Below are 22739 nucleotides of genomic sequence, written 5' to 3' on the forward strand. Positions count from 1 at the left end.
GGAACTGTAGATCTTACACAAACAAAAGTAAATTATTTGTGAATGGGTTTAAATATAAATCTGAAATGGATTCCTCTTCATGTTAATGGGGGAACATGTCCTCCAATGTTACAGCATGGCTCAAAACAACAAATAGATCTAATACCATAGTGTGAATCTCTGTGTGTGCAGGTACTTCAGCAAATGTTTCATGCTGATGGTTGGTGAATAAATAATACAAGAATAGATTCAGAATAAATAACACTTGTTCTTTAATATATTCTGTCATGTTTGAATTTGTCTGTGTGTGAGTGTGTGAAAAAAAGCTAGCTTAAATGTTAAGAGCCTCTTCCCGCTTCTTAACATTTTCCCAGCCTAAACCTAAGCTCTCTAAAACGCTTAAACTTGCACCATGCTCAACTACATGGAAGCAGCTTTTAGTCCTATTAAATGTTCCCGTTTAACCTCAAACATCTGTTTGTACGGGGCCTGTAACCCTGCTCTATTTTTCCCCCGGCAGATTATTTGCCATGCTACATGGGAAGGCTCTGAACTCCACCCTGCTCTGGCTCCTCATCCCCATCGTCTTTGTTTCTGCCCGTGGTCGCTCCTACCCCAGCTTTTCCCGAAATGACACCGAATTCCAGCACCTGGTGCTCCACCCTGACCCCTCTGTGGGGACGGTGTACGTGGGGGCCAGGGACCACCTCTTCCAGCTGGATGGAGTGGATGGGCTCCGGCTGGAACAGGAGGAGATGACGGGCCCGGTCAGCGACAGCAAAGAATGCCTCCCCCCGGTCACTGACGCCAACTGCCCCCAGGCAAGGAGAACCAGCAATCACAACAAACTGCTGCTGGTGGATCCAAAGGCGTCAGAGTTGATCACCTGTGGGAGCGTCCACCAGGGCACCTGCCAGAAACGCAGCCTGTCGTCCATCAAAAAGGTTCTTTTCTCCACCGAGAGGCCAGTGGATACGCAGTACGTTGCGGCCAATGATCCATCAGTGTCCACAGTGGGGCTGGTGGTGGGGCTTCGTGGTGGAAGGACAGTAATGTACGTGGGTAGGGGTTATACCGCCAGCCACCCACCCATCTCTACCCGCCACCTCTCATCAGAACCCATCTTTTCCTACGAGGAGACCGCTAAACTGGCCGTAGCCGGGCGTCTGTCGGAGTACGACCACCATTTTGTGACGGCATTCACTCGGCGCACGTATGTGTACTTCTTGTTTTACCGCCGTGACATCAAGTCGGCATCGCGGGAGTACCGGACCTATGCTGCCAGAGTGTGCCTGAATGACACCTCCTACTATTCCTATGTGGAAGTTCCTCTTGTCTGCCAATCATCAACGTCGCATTCAAGGACATATAACCTGCTCCAGGCGGCCAAGGTAAGTTAATATGTTTCTCGTTTATATGTTATTTGCATATCAATACTTCTACTTATAATGAGGGAAGCACCAAATCCTAAAAGTTTATCTTCTTTGACACCAGAGAGCATGGATGTTAGTTAGGGATAGTTCAACATTTTGGCAAATTGGCCCATGGCCATAATCCCTATAGTTTTAGGAGTAGGTTTGTTACCTTTAATTGTCGGTGCAAGCTGTTTTTAGAACGGCGGAGCAGAGCTGCGAGCTGCTCAGAGCTACGCTACGGAGGCTCATGGAATTTCTTGGTTTCCCTCATCAAATACACAATCCAACAACTGGTGGAGCGCTCTGGTGGACAAGTTGTGACGTGCACATTCACCACGCTATGAGATAATAACGGAACGTTACGAAACTGAGTTGTTTTCAAGGCAAATGCAGAGACTGCTTGCCTAAAAACTGTCCCTGACGGGAACGCGCATCAGCGGTTTTGCATGAATTTACCTCTAAAACAACACTGTCTCATTATTATTAACCGTTATTATCTCATAGGGTGGTGAATGTGCAGGTCACAACTTGTCCACCAGAGTGTTTTGGAGTTGTTGGATTGTGTATTTGATGAGTTTGATGAGGGAAACCAAGAAATCCCATGACCCTCCGTAGCGTAGCTCTGAGCAGTTTGTGGCTCTGCTCCACCGTTCTAAAGATAGCTTGCACCGACAAATAAAGGTAGTGAACCTACTCCTAAAACTATTAGGGATTATGGCAATGCGCTAATTTGCCTAAATGTTGAACTATCCCTTTAAGTCATTCAGAACTGTTTCCCTGATACTGGCCTGTGTTTAACTATCCCAAGTTTTTCCCACGCCTCTGTTGCAACAGGTGGGACAAGGTGCAGGCCGGGAGGGCAAGGATCTGCTTGGAGTCTTCTCCACCCACGTAAGCTCCACAAACAACAGTCCTCTGGACGCCTCGGCCCTGTGCGTCTATCCTTTGGATGAGCTCGACAGGCACATCGACTCCACCCGTGACCTCTGCTACACCCAGGATGGGCGGGTGGAGGGAAGAGGGGAGGTGGCCTACATAGAGTACGAGGTCAAGTCCAGCTGTGCCAACCTGCCCCTGGTAAGGAAAATCTTAATAGTTTCAACATCCACCTGATGTTGGAGTTGACCTTTTCTTTGATGGAGGATAAGCAAATATTTGGTGGATTTTAAAACAAAGATTCTGTTAATACCTGTTTCCCTCTGGTCTCTTTCGGTGATTTGCGTGCTACAGTGTTTTCTGCTTTGTGAGCATGGATAATTGCTTCAAAGTACATACATTAGAGCTATACATCATTATGAATTATTTCCTGTTGTCTTCCTGTACCTCAGATCTATTGACTCTGTCAGCTTCAGCATTCAGAGAAAGGCAAAACAAGGGATGACTTCACTGGCAGAATTACAATGAGAAACAGGATGAAGTTGCAGCTATATATATATAATGGATTGTTGGAAGTCTTGTAATGAGGCCCAGTGCCTTACATATGCCCCAGAAGTGGCTTTGCCCAGCTGCAGCCCTCCAGTGAACCCCCCCCCACGCTGCTGCCCTGCAGCCGCTCGGGTCTCATCAGCCCTCAGAACCATTTAATGGGATCGTTAGGGATCAATAAACCAAACTAACCCTGAATCAGCTGCGCCGCTGCCTAATGAGCGCTGACAAGGAAGGATTGGAGTTCTTTTGAAACCCACTGACATAAGAGGACAGAGTAAGAGGGGGGTGGGGGTAGAAACATGGGAATAGAAGAGACTGTAGCACAGAGAGTAACGGGGAGGAGGGCTGCAGAGGAAGAAGATGCTGAGAGAAAAACAGAGGGCTGATTGAAGTAAGAGAGAACAGGGAAGACGCATTAGATCACAGTCCCTCAGCCTGTCTTATTTTTTTAATAAACAAACTCTTAAGTAGACTAAAACTAGATGTCCCATTCGGCTTCCTCCGTCAGGGCCAATTATCTGGAGCCAGAGCTCAGAGACTTACTGGAAAGCAGGATTTGGAGCGCTTGTTTTGCCAGACCAAAAGAGCGAGTTGGCTTATCTGAATGAATCTGCTTTAACCTACGGTGCAATCCTCTTATGATGAATTAAGAGGATTCGGTGACTCTTAAGGAAGTGGTAGCAAAGAATGAAAGGCGAGCGGAAGGACAAACCAGCTAACGATACCCTTTCCGCTCTGGCCAAATTTCGTAGAATACCCTGAAGGCGTATCCCTGCGGCTCTGACCACACCCCGAGCCCCATGGCCAGTCGGTCACCGCTGGTAGCCAAGACCGTGTGGCACACCTCGGCCGCCCGCCTCACTGCTGTGGCCGTCAGTGTGAGAGATGGACACAGCATCGCCTTCCTGGGAGACTCCAAAGGGACTCTACACAAGGTAACTCATCAGTTTCTGTCATTCCGCCAGTTTCTTTACGCCAATCAGCCTGTCCAGGCATGAACCATGTGCCAGGCTGGGAGACGCCCGCACAAATTAACAGTGCATCCAAGGTAAAACAGAAGACCATTGTGTATCATGGGAATATTTAGACCATTAGGTCATATCTTATTATGATAGTTTCCTGATTTCCAAATCACTGCAACCACACATGTGGAACGGCTTTATACTGTTATCCATACAGCCCTGCCCTTGAGGCTGTTCCCATCTGCTCCTTTTCAGTTCATCTATGAATCATTCCCCAGTGAAGCAAACACACCTCACCACCACATAAACCTTTTTTTTTTTTTTTTTTGTCCAAGTCCAAGCCGGTTCCCATATACCTCAGCATCACTCTGTGATTACAGCCTGGAAGATTCCAGTCATTCTGACATTCACCACGTTCCAACACACATAGACTTGCATACCAGAATGATCCCATGCTTAATACATTCACTTTTTGTTCTGTGGACTTCAGTATGTGATTCTTGGAGACTTGAGCTCGATGCATTTTTGGGATAATAGTGGAAGTTTTCTTGGAAGGATTGATGGAATGAGTCGCCAGAAATAGATTTATGATTTGTAAAGGACTGAATGAATGCTGCTTTTACTGAATACTGTATTGTCCTAAAACACCTGCCTATTACCACCTTCCATCACATCTGCACAGATCTGGTACATGTAGTGGATGAGATAAGAGGCTTGTAGACATTACTCTGCAGTGAGATATTCAAGGAGATGGTTACTAGGCCTGTTTCATTGTGTGTGTGTGTGTGTGTGTGTGTGTGTGTGTGTGTGAGAAAGAGAGAGAGAGAGAGAGCGACATCAGAGTCAAACACAGTACTTTTAGGTAGCAGATCAAAGCAGCACCCCATGTAGCCATCTCAAGTAAGCTATTGTAACTGGATTATCGTATCACAGCAGGTCAAATTCCACAGTGTCCAGATGCAGGACTCTCTGTGAGTGTGTGTGTGTGTGTGTAGTATTTGGGATGGCCAGTAATTAGTGTCACCGGCTCAAGTTCAGTCCATCCACAGAACTGTCCTGTTGGAGTTACAGGAATAGTTTGACATTAGTGACAGCTTAGCACAAAGAATAAAAGCACAGGGAACAAACAGTCTCCTTCCACCCAAAGATAAAATAAAAAATAAAATAAAAAAAAATCACATGCCAGCACTTTTAAAGCTCCCTAATTTACATGCTGTGTTTAATTAATTGAATCTGTACAGGAAGCAAAGTGTTACATGTTGCACTATGTGGGGACCAATGACTCCCTGGAGTGTTGTCATCCCTGTCATCACTGTGAGGCAACCAGGGTTGGAATAAAACATTCACCGTGCTCCTTGATAATTTAACACACCGGTCTGTATAGAAGTATCACCATCAAGATAGGGTCTGTTATGATGAAGATGATGTTCAGCAGAACAAAGTCACGCCCCTAAAAAAGATTCATGAGGGTTGAAGATGAGGTGCACAGGAGAGACATGAAGCAGATACTTCCTTTCCTTAAGAGGACCCCTCTTTATGATGCTTCTGCTTAATTACCCTGAGCTAAACAAAGTCAACATATTGCCCCATTGTCATTCAGGAATCAGAGGTGTGACAGCATCAGCATCCCTTTATACTGCGTTTAAGAATGGTGTGTGGTGGAATAAAGGTGCAGTGATACTTAAATGTGAACAAAAATTGTCTGATAACCACGCTCAAATGAGAAATCTGTACAGCACACACGATGAGCTACTGCTTTCCTGATGGCTTTAATTCTTTCTGTTGCCATATTCGTTAACAGACATTTTGGATTTACTCCGCTTTAGTCAATAATAATTTAATAATAGTAATGATATACTTCTATGTAGAGGAGATTTGTGTAGTTTGTACGGGCGTGTGGCTGTTGTTTTAACATAGATTAGAAAAAATGCAACCATCACCTTTAAAACACTGTCCTATCCTCTTCAGTACAGCATGCACAACAACAAACTGCATAAATGTGTCCTAGTAGTCACCAAGCCTAACGGAGCATCTTCCCAATGCCATTATGTGTTGAGTGTATCCTCTTAATGGGACAACTGGTTCTCCATGCTGTTCACAGTGATCAAGTGAGAGCTTTATGGAAAGAGGCATGAAAACCTCTGCTAATCTCATTAACATTAGGGAAACATGAGAGTTTGAAGGCCTGGGAATCACTTAAGCCAGAGGTGTCTTCCTGTGCTTCATATTAGATTTGACTGTGTGGTAATCACATTCATGGCCACTTCTGCTGCAATCCTGCACAAGCATGATTAGATTTGCTTTTGATTTGTAAGCTGAAGAAGATATTCCTTTTGTGTTATTTTCTTTTTTAACAGCCCTTCATTTTAGTCCTGCAGCACATTCGGCTTTTGTCTAAAAACGTCTGAAGATATAAATCCTTTGTTAGTGATAGTTATTGTATATTATACAACTATTTCTGATTTGTCATTTGTTTTTCAGGTTTATCTTGGCCAAGATGGCAAGGTGGAGGTATATGCGAACACAACGATCCATCCGAACTCACCCATCAACAGTGACCTTGTATTGGATCAGAATGGAGCACACATCTACCTCATGACCAAAACTACTGTAAGTCTATAACTGATGCAGTTAAACAGTTATAGCGTATGATATAGTGATAAATAAATAAACAGAATGTGGAATACAGCGATCAATGTTAGGAAGCAAGCTTTCAAAGCTTTATGTGCTTCCCGTTAAAACTACTCAACAGATGCACAAACAGCCTCTCGGTCAACCTGTCCATCCAGCCACTCGCCCAGATGTCTCCATACATGAGTCTGAACATGGGTTGTCATTCATCGTCGCACAATGTTGTCTGTCAAGAGTTTTTTCAGGCTTTGATACTTCCTCAAGCTGCGTCTCCCTCGCTGCAAAAGAGCGTAAAAGAATGAGAGGCAGAGAGCATAAAAGAAAACAGAGAGCCCAGCTGGCTATCAAGGTCAAAGGTCACCAACCCCACTGTGATGGGTACAACAGTCAGCAGGAGGTGTAAGGTCAGACATAACAATGGTATTGATCAGAGAAAGTGGCCTCCATTGTGTTGGCACACTCCCTATAGAGTGTCTCTGTGTGGGTAGCTGGAGAAGCTGTAGAAGCTGATAAATGGATTTGGGAAACTGCCGGTTCATAAGAATGGGTTATGTCGCTTCTAAACCGCTGAACATCTTAGTCCAAATGTCTGATAACTTCAGGTTAACACTCACATGTAAACAAATTACTTTAAATACAAGCAACGCATTCATAACGCTACAGTACATGTCAAGATCAAGATCAAGATTCTTCATTTGTCACATGCATAGTCATAGAGTACACTTAAAACAAGCAGTGAAGTGAAGTCCTGACTACCCCCCAAAACTGTGCTGTCCATCAGATAGTACTTAAGTTAAAATTAAGAAATCAATGGCAAGATAAAAAGATAATTTCATTCGTCATGGCAAGTAGGCATCTAAGTACATAAAAAACATTTGTAGAGTGCATCAAACAGGCCTGAGGTGCAAGATGCATAGTGCTAGAGATGTGCATGGCATGTTTTGATTTAGGAGCCTGACGGCCTGTGGATGGAAACTTATTTTAACTCTTTCTGTTTTCGCCACAATGCTTCTAAACCGCCTGCCTGATTTCAGGAGCTGAATTAGCCCATTGCAGGGGTGGAATGGATCATCCAAAATCCTGACAGCCCTGCTCCAGCATCTACGTATGTCAGAACATATGAAGAATAAAAACATTATAAACTTGATCATTGCCATTACCAACTGAAAAAAGTTGGTGAAAATGTTGTCAACGTAGAAATAGGAAGTTTTAAAATAGAGCTATAAGGAAGTGGGTGTTGAGTTAGGATTTAAATTAATCAAAACCTCCACCGACATTACGCGAACATAAAGCTTTACGCACAGGCTCGCTAGCGCTAACATGTCAAGCTTGCAAAATAGCTGTGACCTGTTACGGTTAATTTGACAGAGAAAGGTTGACATTACTGTAAAAGCTACACCAGTTAATTAGCCAATGAGCATGCTAGGTCGTTGGCTGAACATTAGCTGAATGATTTTGTATTTATAAAAAACAATTTAGAGGCGTTGTATAGCTCACTGGGTTGAGCAGGTGCCCCATATACAGAGGCTATTAGTCTTCATTGCAGCCGGCCCCAGTTCAAATCCCCCATACTGCCCTTTGCTGCATGTCATTCCCCCTCTCTCTGCCTCCCCATTTCAATTAAGGGCAAATAGCCGCCAAAATCCTTAAAAAAAAGAATGAATAAATAACTTGTGCTGTGACACGGTGGAGAAACTGTGATGATCACAACAACTACTGCAGAAACATGCCTCTGGATATTGACGCTCTGTCGTTGCAGGTAGAGAAGCGTCCAGTGGCAGAATGTGGAGATCATATGGACTGTCAGTCCTGTCTGTCTGCCAAAGACCCCTACTGTGGCTGGTGTGTCTTGGAGGGAAGGTGTGTTACTGTGCAGGTGTTTTTTAAAGAAAAAAATAACAATAGTCTGATCATGTGGAATGCCGTCGTGCTTTCGCTCTGCCACTTTCTCGTTTCCTGTCCTCTTAACATCTGTGGTGTTTCAGGTGCGGTCAGCGGTGGGAGTGCCAGCGAGGGTCTCTGCAGGGCCAGTGGCTGTGGAGTTTCAACCAGACGCAGCAGTGCCTCAGTATTCAGCACCTCAGCCTGTACAACATCAGCCGTGGGGAGAAAACTGATGTAATGCTGGGGAAAGATACAAAACTGTTGCATCTTGTAGTCTGTCTTGAGTTTATATCTTGTACACATTGTAGTTTGATTGATACAAAATGTTTTATCTGTCTTTAGTGCATTGAGCAGGGCAGAACTGAATTATTTCTGTTTTCTTATTGTTCTTATTCTTCTTGATGTCTGTCCCCCTCCCTCAGATCACAGTGGCAGTTGAAGGCCTCCCCAGTTTAGGAGATGGAGAGTTGTACTCTTGCTTCTTCCAGGACACAGAAACCCCCGCCTCACTCACTAACACTGGTGTTACATGCTCCACCCCTGATGCCAGCAGTCTTCCTCCCATTGGCCATGGAGATGGTGAGTATCTAAAGTCCAAATTTAATGTACAAAAATGCCAAAGCAGGGCTGCAACGCTTTATAAAAAATTGCAAAAAAAAAATTGGAATGATTATTGTGATTTTTTTTTTTCTTGATCGCAGAATTTGTGATGGTGACCCTGTCGCTGCGTTTCATAAATGTGACGGTGGCAGAGACAGAATTCACATTCTACAACTGCAGCTTGGTGCAGGAGCTGTCTGGACGCAGGCCGTGAGTACACACACCATCACAAACACACATTGCTCCAAACTCAACATCAGAAGTAAAAGCAACTGCAAATTGTATAATAGTTTTATTGATAGAAGTAGAAGTATTGATATAGATCACATACTGTATTTGCTCTCACTAATTTTTAACATGGTTTGTTTGGTCCTTCCTGTGCCCCTACTTTGTCCTTTACCAGATGCCAAGGGTGTGTTAGCAGCCGCTGGGGGTGTAACTGGTGCATACACCAGCATGTATGCACACACAGACAAACCTGCAGCCAAGGAGGGACTATCTACAACCAAAACGTGAGTCTGAGATTGCATTTAGCTATGGATTTTAAATGAGGATGGATTTGAAAGTTGTATTTGTATATTGCAGAGAAACTGTAAAGGCATTAGGTCTGTTTGGTCAAGTGTTTCTCACACTGCACTGTGAACCATGGTGTACATATTGGTCTGTGCATGTTCTATCTGTTTGCTTTGTTGGTGTAGTGTTATGTTTGTTTTCTGTTTGCTGTTAATTTTATTTTATTTCTTTTTACCATGAATCCTTTCCTTAATGTCACCCATGAGTTGCTTCTTAATGTATTTGCGTACCCTTTTGTTTTATCCTAATATTGTCTCCTCCCCTGCCTTTTTCTTTGTCCTTTTCCTTTCCTCGCTTGCTCACTTGTGCTACTCAATCATCAAGTTCAAACCTCCAACACCCACCATCCCACCACCTACCAGAACCCTGATCCCTTTACCACCCACTGTCCGGGCCACAACAACAACAACAACAACAGCAGCAACAACAACAACAACAACAACACAGCCACCACCCACAGAAATACCTACCCCAACCACAGCAGCTGCTCTTTCTACCGCCACCACAGTGACACCTAACACCGCCCCTAATGCTGAATCTACAGAGCCCCTCACCCTGCCCACAACTCCCCCCTTTGTCAGGACACAGGCCACCACCGTCCACATGGATGTCTCCACCGTAGACGGGTCCCTTTCTGGTGCAGAGAGAACAACAGGATATGGTGCCACAGCCGCTACTAAAGGTTTTTCAGAGGACGGTGACACTGGCAGCTTAAATATAACTGCCGAAACTCTCCACACCACATTACCCAGCAGCACTAGTGGCCAGGTAGACTCCGACTTGAGATTTGTAGAGCTCTCCGGTGAAGCGGTGGGCTCTTCCTCCGATGCAAGCTCAACTACCTCCAGCGAGGAGACCCTTTCAGTAGACCTTTCTGTCAGTGACAATAAGGACCCGAAAGAGGCCGACTCACCTCCGTGGTTGAGTGAGTGGGAGAAGCCAGAGGGAGAGACTGAGGTGGACTCTGCAACAGGTTCAGTTGTTGAAGGTGCAAGCGACAACTCGGTCGTCTATACACAATCGCCTAAAACAGTTGATGACCTCAACTCAGAATCTACAACAAACTACCAATCAGATTCTTCGACTGACTCTTATTTCCTGGTGAGTGCAGAAGCCACATGTTCAGCTAGTTGTAAAAATGTCGGTCCATCAGAAACACCATCAGAAACTGATTTATTTTCTATGCTGAGAGTTAGATCCCAGCGGTTTGATGCCAGACTATTCTACAGTAGGTCTGTGATAAATATGGAGCTACAGTTAATCATCACACACCATGTAAATTCTGCCACTAGGGGTCCCTCAATCAAAACAATCACAAACAAAGGTGTTGGGTGTTGTTCTGGAATAGAATCGGATCATGGGAGTTGTTGTCTTCACCACCATTGGATTTCTTTCATTGTCAGCCATCTTGGAGGTTTTTACCAGGAGCTGAATTATCCATAGAGGTGTCTTCTTTTCCAAAACAAACAGACCCAGTGTCTGTAATTATTATTTTGCTAACGCTACACAGCAGACAAGAGTTAGAAGCTGTGACTGATTGTTTTTTCATAAATTACAAACCAGATATTTAGGAGGTTCTAATCGCCAGCCGGACAAATTATCTGGAGAGTTGACATATTTTCCATAATAAACAGACCAAACAGAAATAAGCAGTTTCATATCGAATATGAACGGTTCACAGATCCAATTCAGGGGGCCCAGAAGCTGCCCAACATTTGCTTTGGCTTTTTCTCTGATAACTTAAGATCTAGCTGTTTGATTTTTGGGTGATGTCTGTTTGAGGTGGTGTAAGGTGTAAAAGGTTTTAGATTTTAAGTATCTTAAAACTGGATTTAAGACAACATTGAGCTTTTGGCAGGCAACCACAATGCAGACACATACACATAGGGAATATGACATCACTGACAGGTGATCAACTACCTCCCATTACCTTGATTAAAATATGAGAGGTTTGATAAATGCTGGACACATTTGGGATATTGTGAATACATAATTCCAGAGGTATTCCATTGGTGTACACTAATCATTTTTAGACATTTTACTGTGTATAGCCTTAACAGGTAGATCAATAATGTTTACTGTAGCAGATGGATTAAATAACAGTTGGTAGCTACTAGCCTTTATGCTAAGATGCTAACCATTTCTTGAGTGTAGCTTCATATTGAACATACAGATATGAGAACAGTATCAATCTACTTCACTACCTTCAAACAAGAAATGTGGATGTGCGTTCCCCAAAAATGTTGAACTGAGTGTACAAGTCATTGTGCACTTTAACTACACACATGCTAATACTGCCGACATAGAATAGTGACTACTCCATTTCAGTAGCTGTTTTCTTTATTAGCTCTCCTGTCAACAAGACATGACTGACACAAAATCAATGTAATTTCAGATGTGAGGATGGAAGAAGTCCGAGGCACACACACACTTGACAAATCTTATTGACGCGTCCACCCTCTCCATATCATTCCGGTTCACTTCATTCAACGCTAGCTGCACATGATTATGTCGCACATATTGAGAACATACATTTTCGTACAGCTAGCAAAGGAGAAAGCGAGGCTGCTATCCCTTCGTTTTTATATATTATCATATTTTGCTTGTGCGTCTTGTTGTGTTGTGTTTTTGTTGCCTAGTTTTGAGTTTTTTATGTTTCCCATTTTCTTTGCCATCATTTGGTTTCAACTTTCTTTATAGGAAACAAATCAGAAATCCTGGAACTCTCTATTGTAATTGAAAGACTTCCTCTACACAGTATGACCAGCAGTATGTGGACCATCGTTGTTTGTAAGAGGCGAATCTAGATCTGCTCAATGGGAGGAGGCTTTCTGCCCCTAAACCTGGTATAAACTGTACAGTTTTAGTTTAGAGGAGTGAGTGTTTCATGGTTCCCACAGTTCCAGGAATTATCAACATTTCACTAATACCCTTTGATATTTTATCATGATGATGATTATTTACAAGTTTGTTAAGATCATGGTGTAAAGACTTGACGGACCTGCCCAGGCCCAAACCTCTTCAAACATCTTTGCTATGAACAGGATCATGAACTGCAGTACATAACTCTAACTCCACTCGTGCTTATGATTATTACAGAGCAGGTTCCACATACTGTTGGTCGCTCACAATTATCAAATTCAGCTTTAGGTCTTAAAGATACTGTTTTTCTATGTGTAGACATGTCTTACTGTGATGGTTTTATCAATAGGAATGTCCGTGTGTGGAGAAAGTTCAGGATTCCTCTCTCCTCCCAGTCAATGTGGAGAGGAAAATCACACTGGTGGGACAACATCTGAACCTGTTTCAGGTAACGTTACCAAACATAGTCAACAGCCCTCTATGGTAGATAACGACTATATTTAAGTTGTTTTCATTGAGGTTATTTATAGGATTTTTGAATTTAAAAACATTTAAAAGGCTCAGACTTGGCAAGTAATTTCCCTGGGTTATGTATTCAAAGTAACCTTCAGACTGCACGGATTGTGTTTATTCCTAAAATGAATTTCAGCTTTTCTCTGTGGAAGTTTTTGTCTCAGTTTGTATCGCCTAACAAAATACAAAAAAAAAAAATATATATATATATATGTATATTTTTGGTGTGTGTGTGGTTGTGTTCATCCAGGATGAGAATTTGGACTATGAGTGTGTGTTGGACATCGAGAACCAGTCAGTGGTGGTGGATGCCTACGTGGAGCCGGACGCCACAACGCCATCTATCTTTTTTATCACCTGCCAGCCGCACCAGGTCTGTAAAATGAATGTAGCCATTTAACTCAGTGTGATTTAAGTCTTCAAGTCTGGAAGTAATGACAAGGACACAACACATATTCATTTACAGCACCATGTCCTGTTATGAATGGTGTATTTTAACATGGTCGTTGTAGGTAGAGTTTTTATTACATTCCCCTTTTTTTAAACTACAAATCCTCCAGGCCTCCTTTATTTATGAAACAATCTGGAAATGAAAAATGCAGCACTCTGACTATGTCAGTAAATGCACCATTCTGCGAGTTGCATTCATGAACTGTTGGAGATAATGTGATGCAGTAAATTCCATCTGTGGTAAACAGGTCACAAGTCAATCCCTTATTATTACACCAATGAACTAGTAGTGGCAGGCTGCAGTCACAAAAATCAGTAAACTGTTGTCCCTTGATTCTGTATGTTTGTGTTTGCATTTGTTTGTCTCATTAGTTGCTATAACCAGATAATTTGACGGATACATTATTAGACATGGCTGTGCATAACATCAGCTCATATACTACATCACATATGCTCATGGTGTTTACACTGTGCACGTCCGTTTTTCAGTATGCCTACTCTGTCCTGATGGAGGAATACCCAGCCATGATCAACGTGAGGAGAAAAAACAACTTCCTCATCGACAGCGCTGACGACCTGTATGGTGAGTGTTTTTTTTATTTTTATGTCTTTGACCATGTGCATGTGATAACACACAGTAATAGGTACATACTATGTAACTGTATCTTATCTGCAATTTGAAGTTCCTTTGGCAAGATCCCGACCCTCAAATTGCCCCAATGTATCATTGCATTGAAACATATAAAATACTAAATTGAATTGTTGTGAATAGATGAATGTGGCCTCCACTGTAAAACCATGTAAACTGAGTGCAGTATGTTCACATAAAATGGCAAATGTATCCTCACAGATTTCCTTCCTCTTCTTGTTTCAGTGACTCTGTTCAACTGCTCAGTGGGGCGTTCAGACTGCAGCCGATGTCGCACCGCTGACGCCAAGTACGGCTGCGTCTGGTGTGGTGGTGCTGACACTTCTCGCTGTGTGTACCAGGACTCCTGCAACGATGAGATCAAACACACCTGCCCTGCACCTGTTATTCACTTTGTAAGATTTTTTTTTTACTTCACATTCAAGGTTTACTTTGCCTTTCCATGAAAGAGGAGGAAATGTTGGAAGTATTCAACACATAATGATTTTACCAACTCTGTGTAAAATTTAGTTTGATAGAGACACATTTGATCAATATTTTATATTATATTATTTGTTGTAATATATCTAACAGTGTAATAAAGTTATCATTTTTGTTAACCTAATCATGTTTTTTAATATTTAAAGTAATTAATAACTTCAGCTGTAAAACTGAGTAAGTTTCTTAGATTCTCACCAATTTTGTAACTACAGCCATCCGTGAACCCATTTTCATGAATCATATTGACCACTGACCACTCCACTAAATGCCCATCTTCATGTCACATTATCTGATGCATTATGTGTTTAATGTAGTAAGTGAGGAACAGTGCAGGATATACATTTCATACTTTGGGCCGTCTTGTGTTTCAGCTGGACCCAGTATCCGGTCCCGTAGAGGGAGGGACAGTCGTGACTATTTCAGGCTCCAACCTCGGCCAGAGAGCCGAAGACATCCAGAACTCAGTCGCAGTGGCTGGGGTTCCCTGCAGCGTCATCCACAGCAGATATGAAGTCTCCTCAAGGTAAGGCATCACTACACCTGAACATACATGTGAAATATTTAAACCTTTTTTTTCACTTTGACAACTTGTTGTATCTTATAGGATTGTGTGTGAGACGACAAGCAGCGGGGGAGAGAAGAGCGGCCAGGCCTCCGTGAAAGTGAGAGGAGGAGGTGTCGGACTGTCGGCTCAGGTCTTCAGCTTCCAGGTAATCTCAGCAGTCAGTGTGTTTACACACACACACTCACCAAACATGGTTACTCAGAGAAGTCTGACACTGTGTTTACATGCACAATAATAATCTGGTTACTAAATGAATATACCTTCATGTGCAGCAGGTCAATAATGAGACCTATTCACTATGACTTGATTTTGAGAGAACATCAATATTTCAACTTCAGTAGTGGTAAAATACACTGCTTTTTTTGTAATTTATTTGTCTGGTCGCCCTCCAATGAAATTCTGAAATCTTTTTACATAACGTAAGACATGTAATGTGAGAAATGTCAACAACATGACTGTGTTTCTCCACCTTGTAAATAAAGTCAAGAACAGTTTCAACAGGTTCAGACAGCCAGGGATTCATATCTCATATAATCCGAAGAACCAATCCATCAATTTGTGGGCGTTGGGGAGCGGGGCTAAAGAAAGCCAAAACCTTGTCAGGACAGAGAGTCATACTGTGTTAGCCACTTCTTATTACATGAACAAATAGAATATGCTAACTATGCTAACTGTTCTAACGATACAACGAATGAGGCAGGGTCTCACTCAGGCTCTCTAAAGTTTCCAAATATCCTGATACTCTCTAGTCCACCACTACAGTGGTGGTGGTGGTGGTGGGTGGAGCACAAAGCCTGATCTAGAATTTATTAACAAGGAAGTAACTGTAAGTGCCCAGTATTTATTTAAAAGATTTATGTGGTACAGTAAACCAAGGTTAAACAAAATATGAATCATAGTTCAAAGCATGTCTGGACAGGAACTTTAAAACGCATTTTCTGTTTGAAACACAGAAAATGAAGTTCCTCTAATTCCCTACCATAAATAGGAAAACAGGGTTCCTTGTGTACATTGTGTTAAATCAGTTTCAGCAGAAAGCTGACCTCAACCTGGTGCTGAAGTGCATGTAGATTCACTGATTATCTCCAAAAAGGACTGAAACACCCTGTCAGCACGGCTGCCTGGGTCCTGCAGGAGTTTATAACTACACAGGAGCAATTAAACAAGCATTTTGAAAACAAAGACGTCTCCAGGGTCTTTTTACACCCAGTTCACAGGCAGCACTTGTTTTGATTTCTGCCATGTTTATGCCCCCCCCCCCCCCCCCCCCCCCCCCCCCCCCTGCTTGCATCAGTTACGTACTGTATGTGAGAACACAGTAATGACTCCTGGGTGTGGACCAAAGCAGGCGGACCAAGACTTGGCTGAGACGGTGGTCCCTTGGTATTTCTCAAAAACGTAATCCTGAACTGGCTCATTAGGAGAAAGTGATACAAATGTGGTTAGTCAGCAGACAAATCCGCCTTTCAGAAACACCAAGAACGAATGGATGGTTTTAACAGTCCAGAAATGTTTAATGTCCACGTTTGTTTATCCGAGAAATATAAAACTGCTCTGTCACAGAGCCAATCAGGGAAATGACGGCACTAACGGGCTTCTGTTAATTAGCCTTCCTTTGAGATTGTGAAATGTAAACGGACCACTGCAACTCATCTCCTGCTTTACATTAGCGTATAAGGTCTGGAGGTTTGACAACAGCCTTAATTAATTGGCCCATGTGACAAGCAGATTAATTGTTATACTCGCTGGCTGTGAGGCAACCCTCTAGTGTTTCCCAGAATGCCCCTGGTGTGTTATTCATCTTGCCAATAAATCACCAGCTCAGTATCAGATTATTGATTATACTCTGTTTTTATCTCGCTCTTTCATCTTTGCATCTCAAATCCTTCGTTATCTCTTCTTCTCCATCACCAGGACCCCGTGCTGAGCAGCATCTTCCCCCAGAGAGGGCCCAAGGCGGGGGGCTCCTCTCTGACCATCAGGGGCCGGAGACTGAGGACCGGACACCCCAGTGAAGTCAGCGTACTAATTGGAGGAATTCCTTGTGTGGTGTAAGTGCCTTGAATTAACCAAAGAAATATAACACAACTAGCTTCCCTCTTCACAAGTGCAGATGATACGTTCAGATGCTTTATTTGTTTGTGGGAGAAAATTTCCTTAAATGTAAAAAGATTGAAACGTCTCTTTCTCTCAGGCTGAACATCCAGGAGGATCACATCAGCTGTCTGACCAAAGGCAGCAACAGAACAGGAGAACACGGTATCACTGTGAGGTTTGGAGGGGCAGAGCGCCACCTGCAGGGTCTGGTGTATCATTACACCCCCAACCCAAACATCACAACGGCAGCTCCATCTAAAAGCTTTCTCAGGTGCAGTGCTGGAACTCATTTAACTACAGTTACTGTAGCTTAGGGTGCCATGGTTTCCATGGACCACGCAATCAATGTTTTTTTTTTTTTTATATTAAGACAATATCCTCAGTATTTACAGTGAAAGGGTCGACACGAGGAGAGTGTTTCCTGTTTAATGCTGGACCACCGACTAAATCCGTCCACCTCCGTTGTACTGGAGCAATTTCACAGACACATACCTCCAGAACAGGCACAAGGCCGGAACAGATGCTCATGTTTTATTCATTAACTGATGAAACCTGAAACCTTGAGTGAAGAAAGTTCACCTCTGTGAAACACTTTGAAATCCCAAACAGAAAATATCACAACATTTCAACTATATAGGCCTTTAGTCAAATCCACTGACAAAAGAAGACAATTTTCATATAATTTCGTTATCCCCTTTGATGATCTACAACAAAATAATATTGTGATTCTCAAGTTGAAACCATATGTGGACTTTGACTGCTTAAAAAATAAAAATATCAGGACAGCTTCGATGACACATTTTGTTCCATATTTCAAATTCAAATTCAAATTTTATTTATTTATATGGCACCTTTCATGCTAAAAGCAACACAAAGTGCCTAAAAACAACAAAGAAAAGAGAGAAAAAGAGACCCCCCCCCCCCACACACACACACACACACACAAATACACACAGTGACATATCGACACACATACACCCACATACACACTCATAAGCTTGCACACCCACACACTAGCTGTCATTAGAAAGACATTAGAGAGACAGATGATTGTAAGATCATAATGCCACATTTAAATAATGAATGCAGCTGTTTATACTGGTGTCAATCAATCTGCAGCGTCATTATCAATCACCATGTTGAACGTAGTAACGTAGTGTTTTTCCAGTCTTTAACGTAACATGAGGCTTTGTGTCTCTCCTCTGCAGTGGAGGCAGAATCATCCGAGTTTCTGGTCAGAACCTGGATGTGGTCCAGGAGCCAAAGATGCGGGTCACCCTCAGTCCTCCGGATACTCTCCCTCCCAGGAGGAGAAGGAGCATGAAGAGGAGGAAAGGAGGAAGCGTGAGTGGAAGACAGGATCACCAGGGTCCACTGAAAAGATGGAGGAGGATCGTCCCAGACGCAGACTGTCCTGAGGGGACTCTCTGCCATGTCAAACAGGTGTGAATATAGTTTCACACAGAGATGAATATTATGCATGTGACATGTGTTTTCATCATTCCCCCGTCTCTCTGTTCTCCTCCAGTATGAGTCTCGCTGCACAGTGAACGGCTCCTCCCTCATCCTGTGTCCGACCCCGGCCGTTGGTCCGGAGGCCAGGAGAGCCGGGGTCAAAGTTCACTTCCTGCTGGACAGCCTCCATTTTGACTTCGGCTCTGTGGGGAATGAAGCTTTCAGCTACGAGTCCAACCCCAAGCTCTACCCACTGAACCAGAATGACCCCAACAAACCGTACCACCACAAACCTGGCAGCATCATCTCTGTAGAGGTGGGAGTCAGCACTCGTTTATTCATCTACACCTGAGACTTAACTTTCTTCTTCTTACTCCAAACTGTTTATAAGACGTCTGTGTGTGAGCTGATGTCCAGTCTGACGAACAGCTTTGAAAAAGCAGCTGCAGTTCCAGTGTTGCAATTTTAACGCTACAGATGATCTTAAAAAGCGTAAAAAGAGCCCGAATAGAGAACAAGGAGCAACTAAAGACCAGCTTGCAGTGTTCCTACCCAAGTACGGATTGGGAAGTATGGAAAAGTAGGGAATTAGATTTTATACATTTCCAGGTCTGGAAAAGTATGGAAAACGGAAACTATTGTATGGAAATATATTTATCTTAATACTTCTTTGGATTTGGTCTTGTCTAAAGTTATTTGGGGAAATTATTCTGTATACCTAGCTATTATCTCCTGGAAAGTATTTGGTGACATAATGTCATACAAATTCACAATAATGAAAACAAACGATTAATTGCATAATGTATTTACATGATACACATCTAATCACTCAAATATCACAAATCATTTGAATTTTCTTTTACCAAGAAGTCTGGAAATTAGGGTCTGGAAAAAGTATGGAATTTTGAAATGTCAAATGTGTAGGAACCCTGCTTGTCTCAAGTCAAAAACAAAAGGTCCAAAGTCAAGTCCACCAAGTCATGTTTCAAACATATTTTTGTGTGCATTCACCAAATTTGACAAATTGTCAAAATAGAACAGTAAATATAGTTAACGATTTGTTTACAGATATATTTAGATTTCTATATTTGTCTCTTTCAAGGTGTGATGAGGTGTGCCTTGGTACATCACACTCATATTCACATCTACATGAGTCATCACTGAATGTGTATGTATGTATTTGGACTGTGGGTGGAACAGAGGAGAACGTTGAGAACCTTCAAACTGCCAGCAGGCGTTCATAGCATTAAAATCACAGTTTGATGTTTTTCTTGAATCCACCTCAACTCATCTTGTTGAAAGTGGATCTGCACTTTGTCATTGGTGACACAGCTGAAACATCAGCATCACAACTGTCAGACTAAGGTTTTGGTTAAAGCCCATTATGTTCAAGCTGAGAATGAGATGAGCAGCAAATATAACAGTGATTCAATATGTACTGCACATTGAATATAAAATACATCATAACAAACACCTCATCCTTCACACACTGCTTGTTCTAATGTCTAATTCTTTTCTTGATCCAGTTGATCAAGTCAAAGTGTTGTTTTAATGGAAATTAGAGTTGGATGAAAAGCATGTGAAACGTTTAGTTTAGTTGAGATATACAGATACTTATTGTCTTCTCACTATATTACTGTGATGATTCAGAGTAATGCCAGTTTCAGATTGGCCTGTGGCAAGTGATGCGCAGTCTCGCAGCCTCTGAGTCATGTTGTTTCCTCCTCTTCTAGGGAGAAAACCTGGATCTGGCCATCTACAAGCACGAGGTTGAAGCTCGGATAGGGGAGGGGATGTGTTCGGTCAAGACTCTGACCCACAACCACCTGTACTGTGAGCCACCGGCCCAGCAGCCGTCAGTGGCAGCCAGTAAGAAGCAGGACGGCCTGGACAGTCTGCCTGAGTTCACGGTGAGTGAATGGTAGAAGAATCCAAGCTCAAATTAATTTTCAACCTAATACAGTATAAAGTGCTCCACAGACTCCAGTACTCGCAAGAAAAGCTACACAAATTTTACCCAGATGTCCCACCAACATGTAACTGATGTAAATCCTCGATAGGAACTCTAGCACATTCATTCTGGGCATGTAGTAAACTTTATTTATTTTGGATAAAAATTAAATTAAAAATTAAAAATAAATTTTGGATTTTGTTTTTCTAAGGCTTTTGGTAAAAATCTGGCACCCAACCCTCTGGTTGCCATTCTAGGGGCCACAAGTGTCCTTTCTTCTGTTAATAAATTTGAAAGAAGAGCAGTTCAATTTGGGATGGTGATTGCTAAAAAGCTGATTTTACGAGTGTGGAAAATGGACTCTGTGCCTACTTATAACTTATGGTTGGGAGAATTGTCAAATACTTTACATGTGGAGAGACTGAGATTCTACAATGAAGATAGAGGGGATACATTTGATAAAACAATGGGACCCAGTACTGAATTACCTTACAAATGTGAGCCCATAGACACTGGCTATTGTACAAAGCCTCACAGAAGAGTATGATGATGATGTATATGTCTACTGACCTGTATTTATTTTACTATTATTATTATTTATTTATCTTTTTCTGCTTTCATATTCTGTCTATAGTAGATACTCATTTTATGACCATGAAATATCGTTGTGCTTGATGTGCTGTGTTCTTTACCTTTTTTTTTCTTCATCCTTTTTTCTTCTCTTCTCTTTTTCCTCTACTTGTTTTTTCTCTTTATTTGATATGTTTTTTTTTTTTTTTTCATTTCTCTCTACATTGAAAATCAATAAACATATTTCTAAAAAAAAATTCAGTGTGACCCAATCACAGCCTCGTGATTTAACTCAAACTTAACACTTTCTGTGTCTGTGGTTTCCAGGTGAGAATGGGGAACCTGAATTTCTCCCTGGGCAGAGTGCAGTACGACAGCCAGCCTCAGTCCACATTTCCTCTGGAGGCTCAGGTGGGAGTCGGGGTCGGAGCCTCCATCGTGGCTCTCATCGTCCTCATCATAGTGCTCATATACAGGTAAACATTTCTACCTCAGTTATTTCACCTTGAAGTCATCTGCCCAACCATGCTGTCCTCAAAAGGTTATTAATTTTAATGGGTTATATATCTACAAATATGATTCTGCCTCCTCCTCTAACAAGGTAGTTTCTGAAACTAAATGTCATATATGCATCATTGTTGTTTGTCAGGAGGAAGAGCAAACAGGCCATGAGAGACTATAAGAAGGTGCAGATTCAGCTGGAGAACCTGGAGACCAGTGTGAGAGACCGCTGTAAGAAAGAGTTCACAGGTACGATCCAAACCGTCACTCGCCCAACAGAAGGAAAATAAACGGTGAGACTGAAGCTTGTTAATACACCACCACCTTCACCCCCTCCCTCCTCCCTCCTCCCTCCTCCTTTAGACCTGATGACAGAGATGATGGACATGTCCAGTGACCTGGTGGGTTCAGGGATCCCGTTCCTGGACTACCGGGCGTATGCCGAGCGCATTTTCTTCCCTGGCCACCAGGAGTCGCCACTGAGGCGAGACCTGGATGTTCCTGAGAGCCGGAGGCAGACGGTGGAGCAAGGCCTGGTTCAGCTGTCCAACCTGCTCAACAGCAGACTGTTTCTCACCAAGGTCAGATAATAATGAAGCCTAATCACATAGATTAATGTTTTGTTTTTTAATGTCTCTCTTAGAGATTTTGAATCATTTCACCTCACTTCAACAGTTTGTTTGAGGGTATTATAACCTCTTGTTTCTGGTGTGTAAACAGAAAGACTGATTTCTCAGAAAACCACCGTTACATAAGTGTATTTTACTCACATCTTCTTATTCCTGTTTCAGTTCATTCACACTCTGGAGGTGCAGCGGACCTTCTCTCCCCGGGACCGGGCTTACGTGGCCTCGCTGCTGACTGTGGCCCTGCATGGTAAACTGGAGTACTTTACAGACATCCTGAAGACGCTGCTCAATGATCTGGTGGAGCAGTATGTGGCCAAGAACCCCAAACTGATGCTGAGGAGGTGAGGAAGAGGATCTGTCACATAATCCTCGGCTGTTCAGCTCGGTTTATTTATGTAACATTCACATTTGCATAGAGTAAGCGGTCGGTCAACATCCTGCAGTTGTCATTGGTGACAGGTGGAGAGAAAACACTCACTTTTATTTCCACTGCTGTTATTGTTGCACCTATACCAGGGGTCGGCAACCTTTAGCATTAAAAAAGC

At 42.7% G+C, this 22739-nt stretch overlaps 1 protein-coding gene across 1 annotated transcript in view; it reads left to right on the top strand.

Annotated features, from left to right (window-relative positions):
- Positions 1–509: 509 nt before the first annotated feature.
- Positions 510–22739, top strand: part of plxnb1a (plexin b1a) — a gene marked incomplete at both ends in the record, with an annotated part of 31722 nt that continues 9492 nt past the window's right edge. The window contains 25 exons of the mRNA XM_083974712.1: positions 510–1370; positions 2229–2471; positions 3575–3757; positions 6266–6394; positions 8175–8275; positions 8401–8533; positions 8722–8878; positions 9001–9109; positions 9303–9411; positions 9797–10573; positions 12684–12782; positions 13098–13220; positions 13787–13880; positions 14172–14341; positions 14798–14949; positions 15031–15136; positions 16906–17042; positions 17186–17359; positions 18297–18531; positions 18617–18859; positions 20277–20453; positions 21392–21540; positions 21714–21814; positions 21929–22146; positions 22357–22535. Of these exons, the coding sequence (XP_083830838.1) occupies positions 510–1370; positions 2229–2471; positions 3575–3757; positions 6266–6394; positions 8175–8275; positions 8401–8533; positions 8722–8878; positions 9001–9109; positions 9303–9411; positions 9797–10573; positions 12684–12782; positions 13098–13220; positions 13787–13880; positions 14172–14341; positions 14798–14949; positions 15031–15136; positions 16906–17042; positions 17186–17359; positions 18297–18531; positions 18617–18859; positions 20277–20453; positions 21392–21540; positions 21714–21814; positions 21929–22146; positions 22357–22535 (5159 nt within the window). The remainder of the gene's footprint in view (positions 1371–2228; positions 2472–3574; positions 3758–6265; positions 6395–8174; positions 8276–8400; positions 8534–8721; positions 8879–9000; positions 9110–9302; positions 9412–9796; positions 10574–12683; positions 12783–13097; positions 13221–13786; positions 13881–14171; positions 14342–14797; positions 14950–15030; positions 15137–16905; positions 17043–17185; positions 17360–18296; positions 18532–18616; positions 18860–20276; positions 20454–21391; positions 21541–21713; positions 21815–21928; positions 22147–22356; positions 22536–22739) is intronic.

This window comes from Trachurus trachurus, assembly GCF_905171665.1.
Source record: "Trachurus trachurus genome assembly, chromosome: 7".
NCBI classification, from domain to species: Eukaryota; Metazoa; Chordata; class Actinopteri; order Carangiformes; family Carangidae; genus Trachurus; species Trachurus trachurus.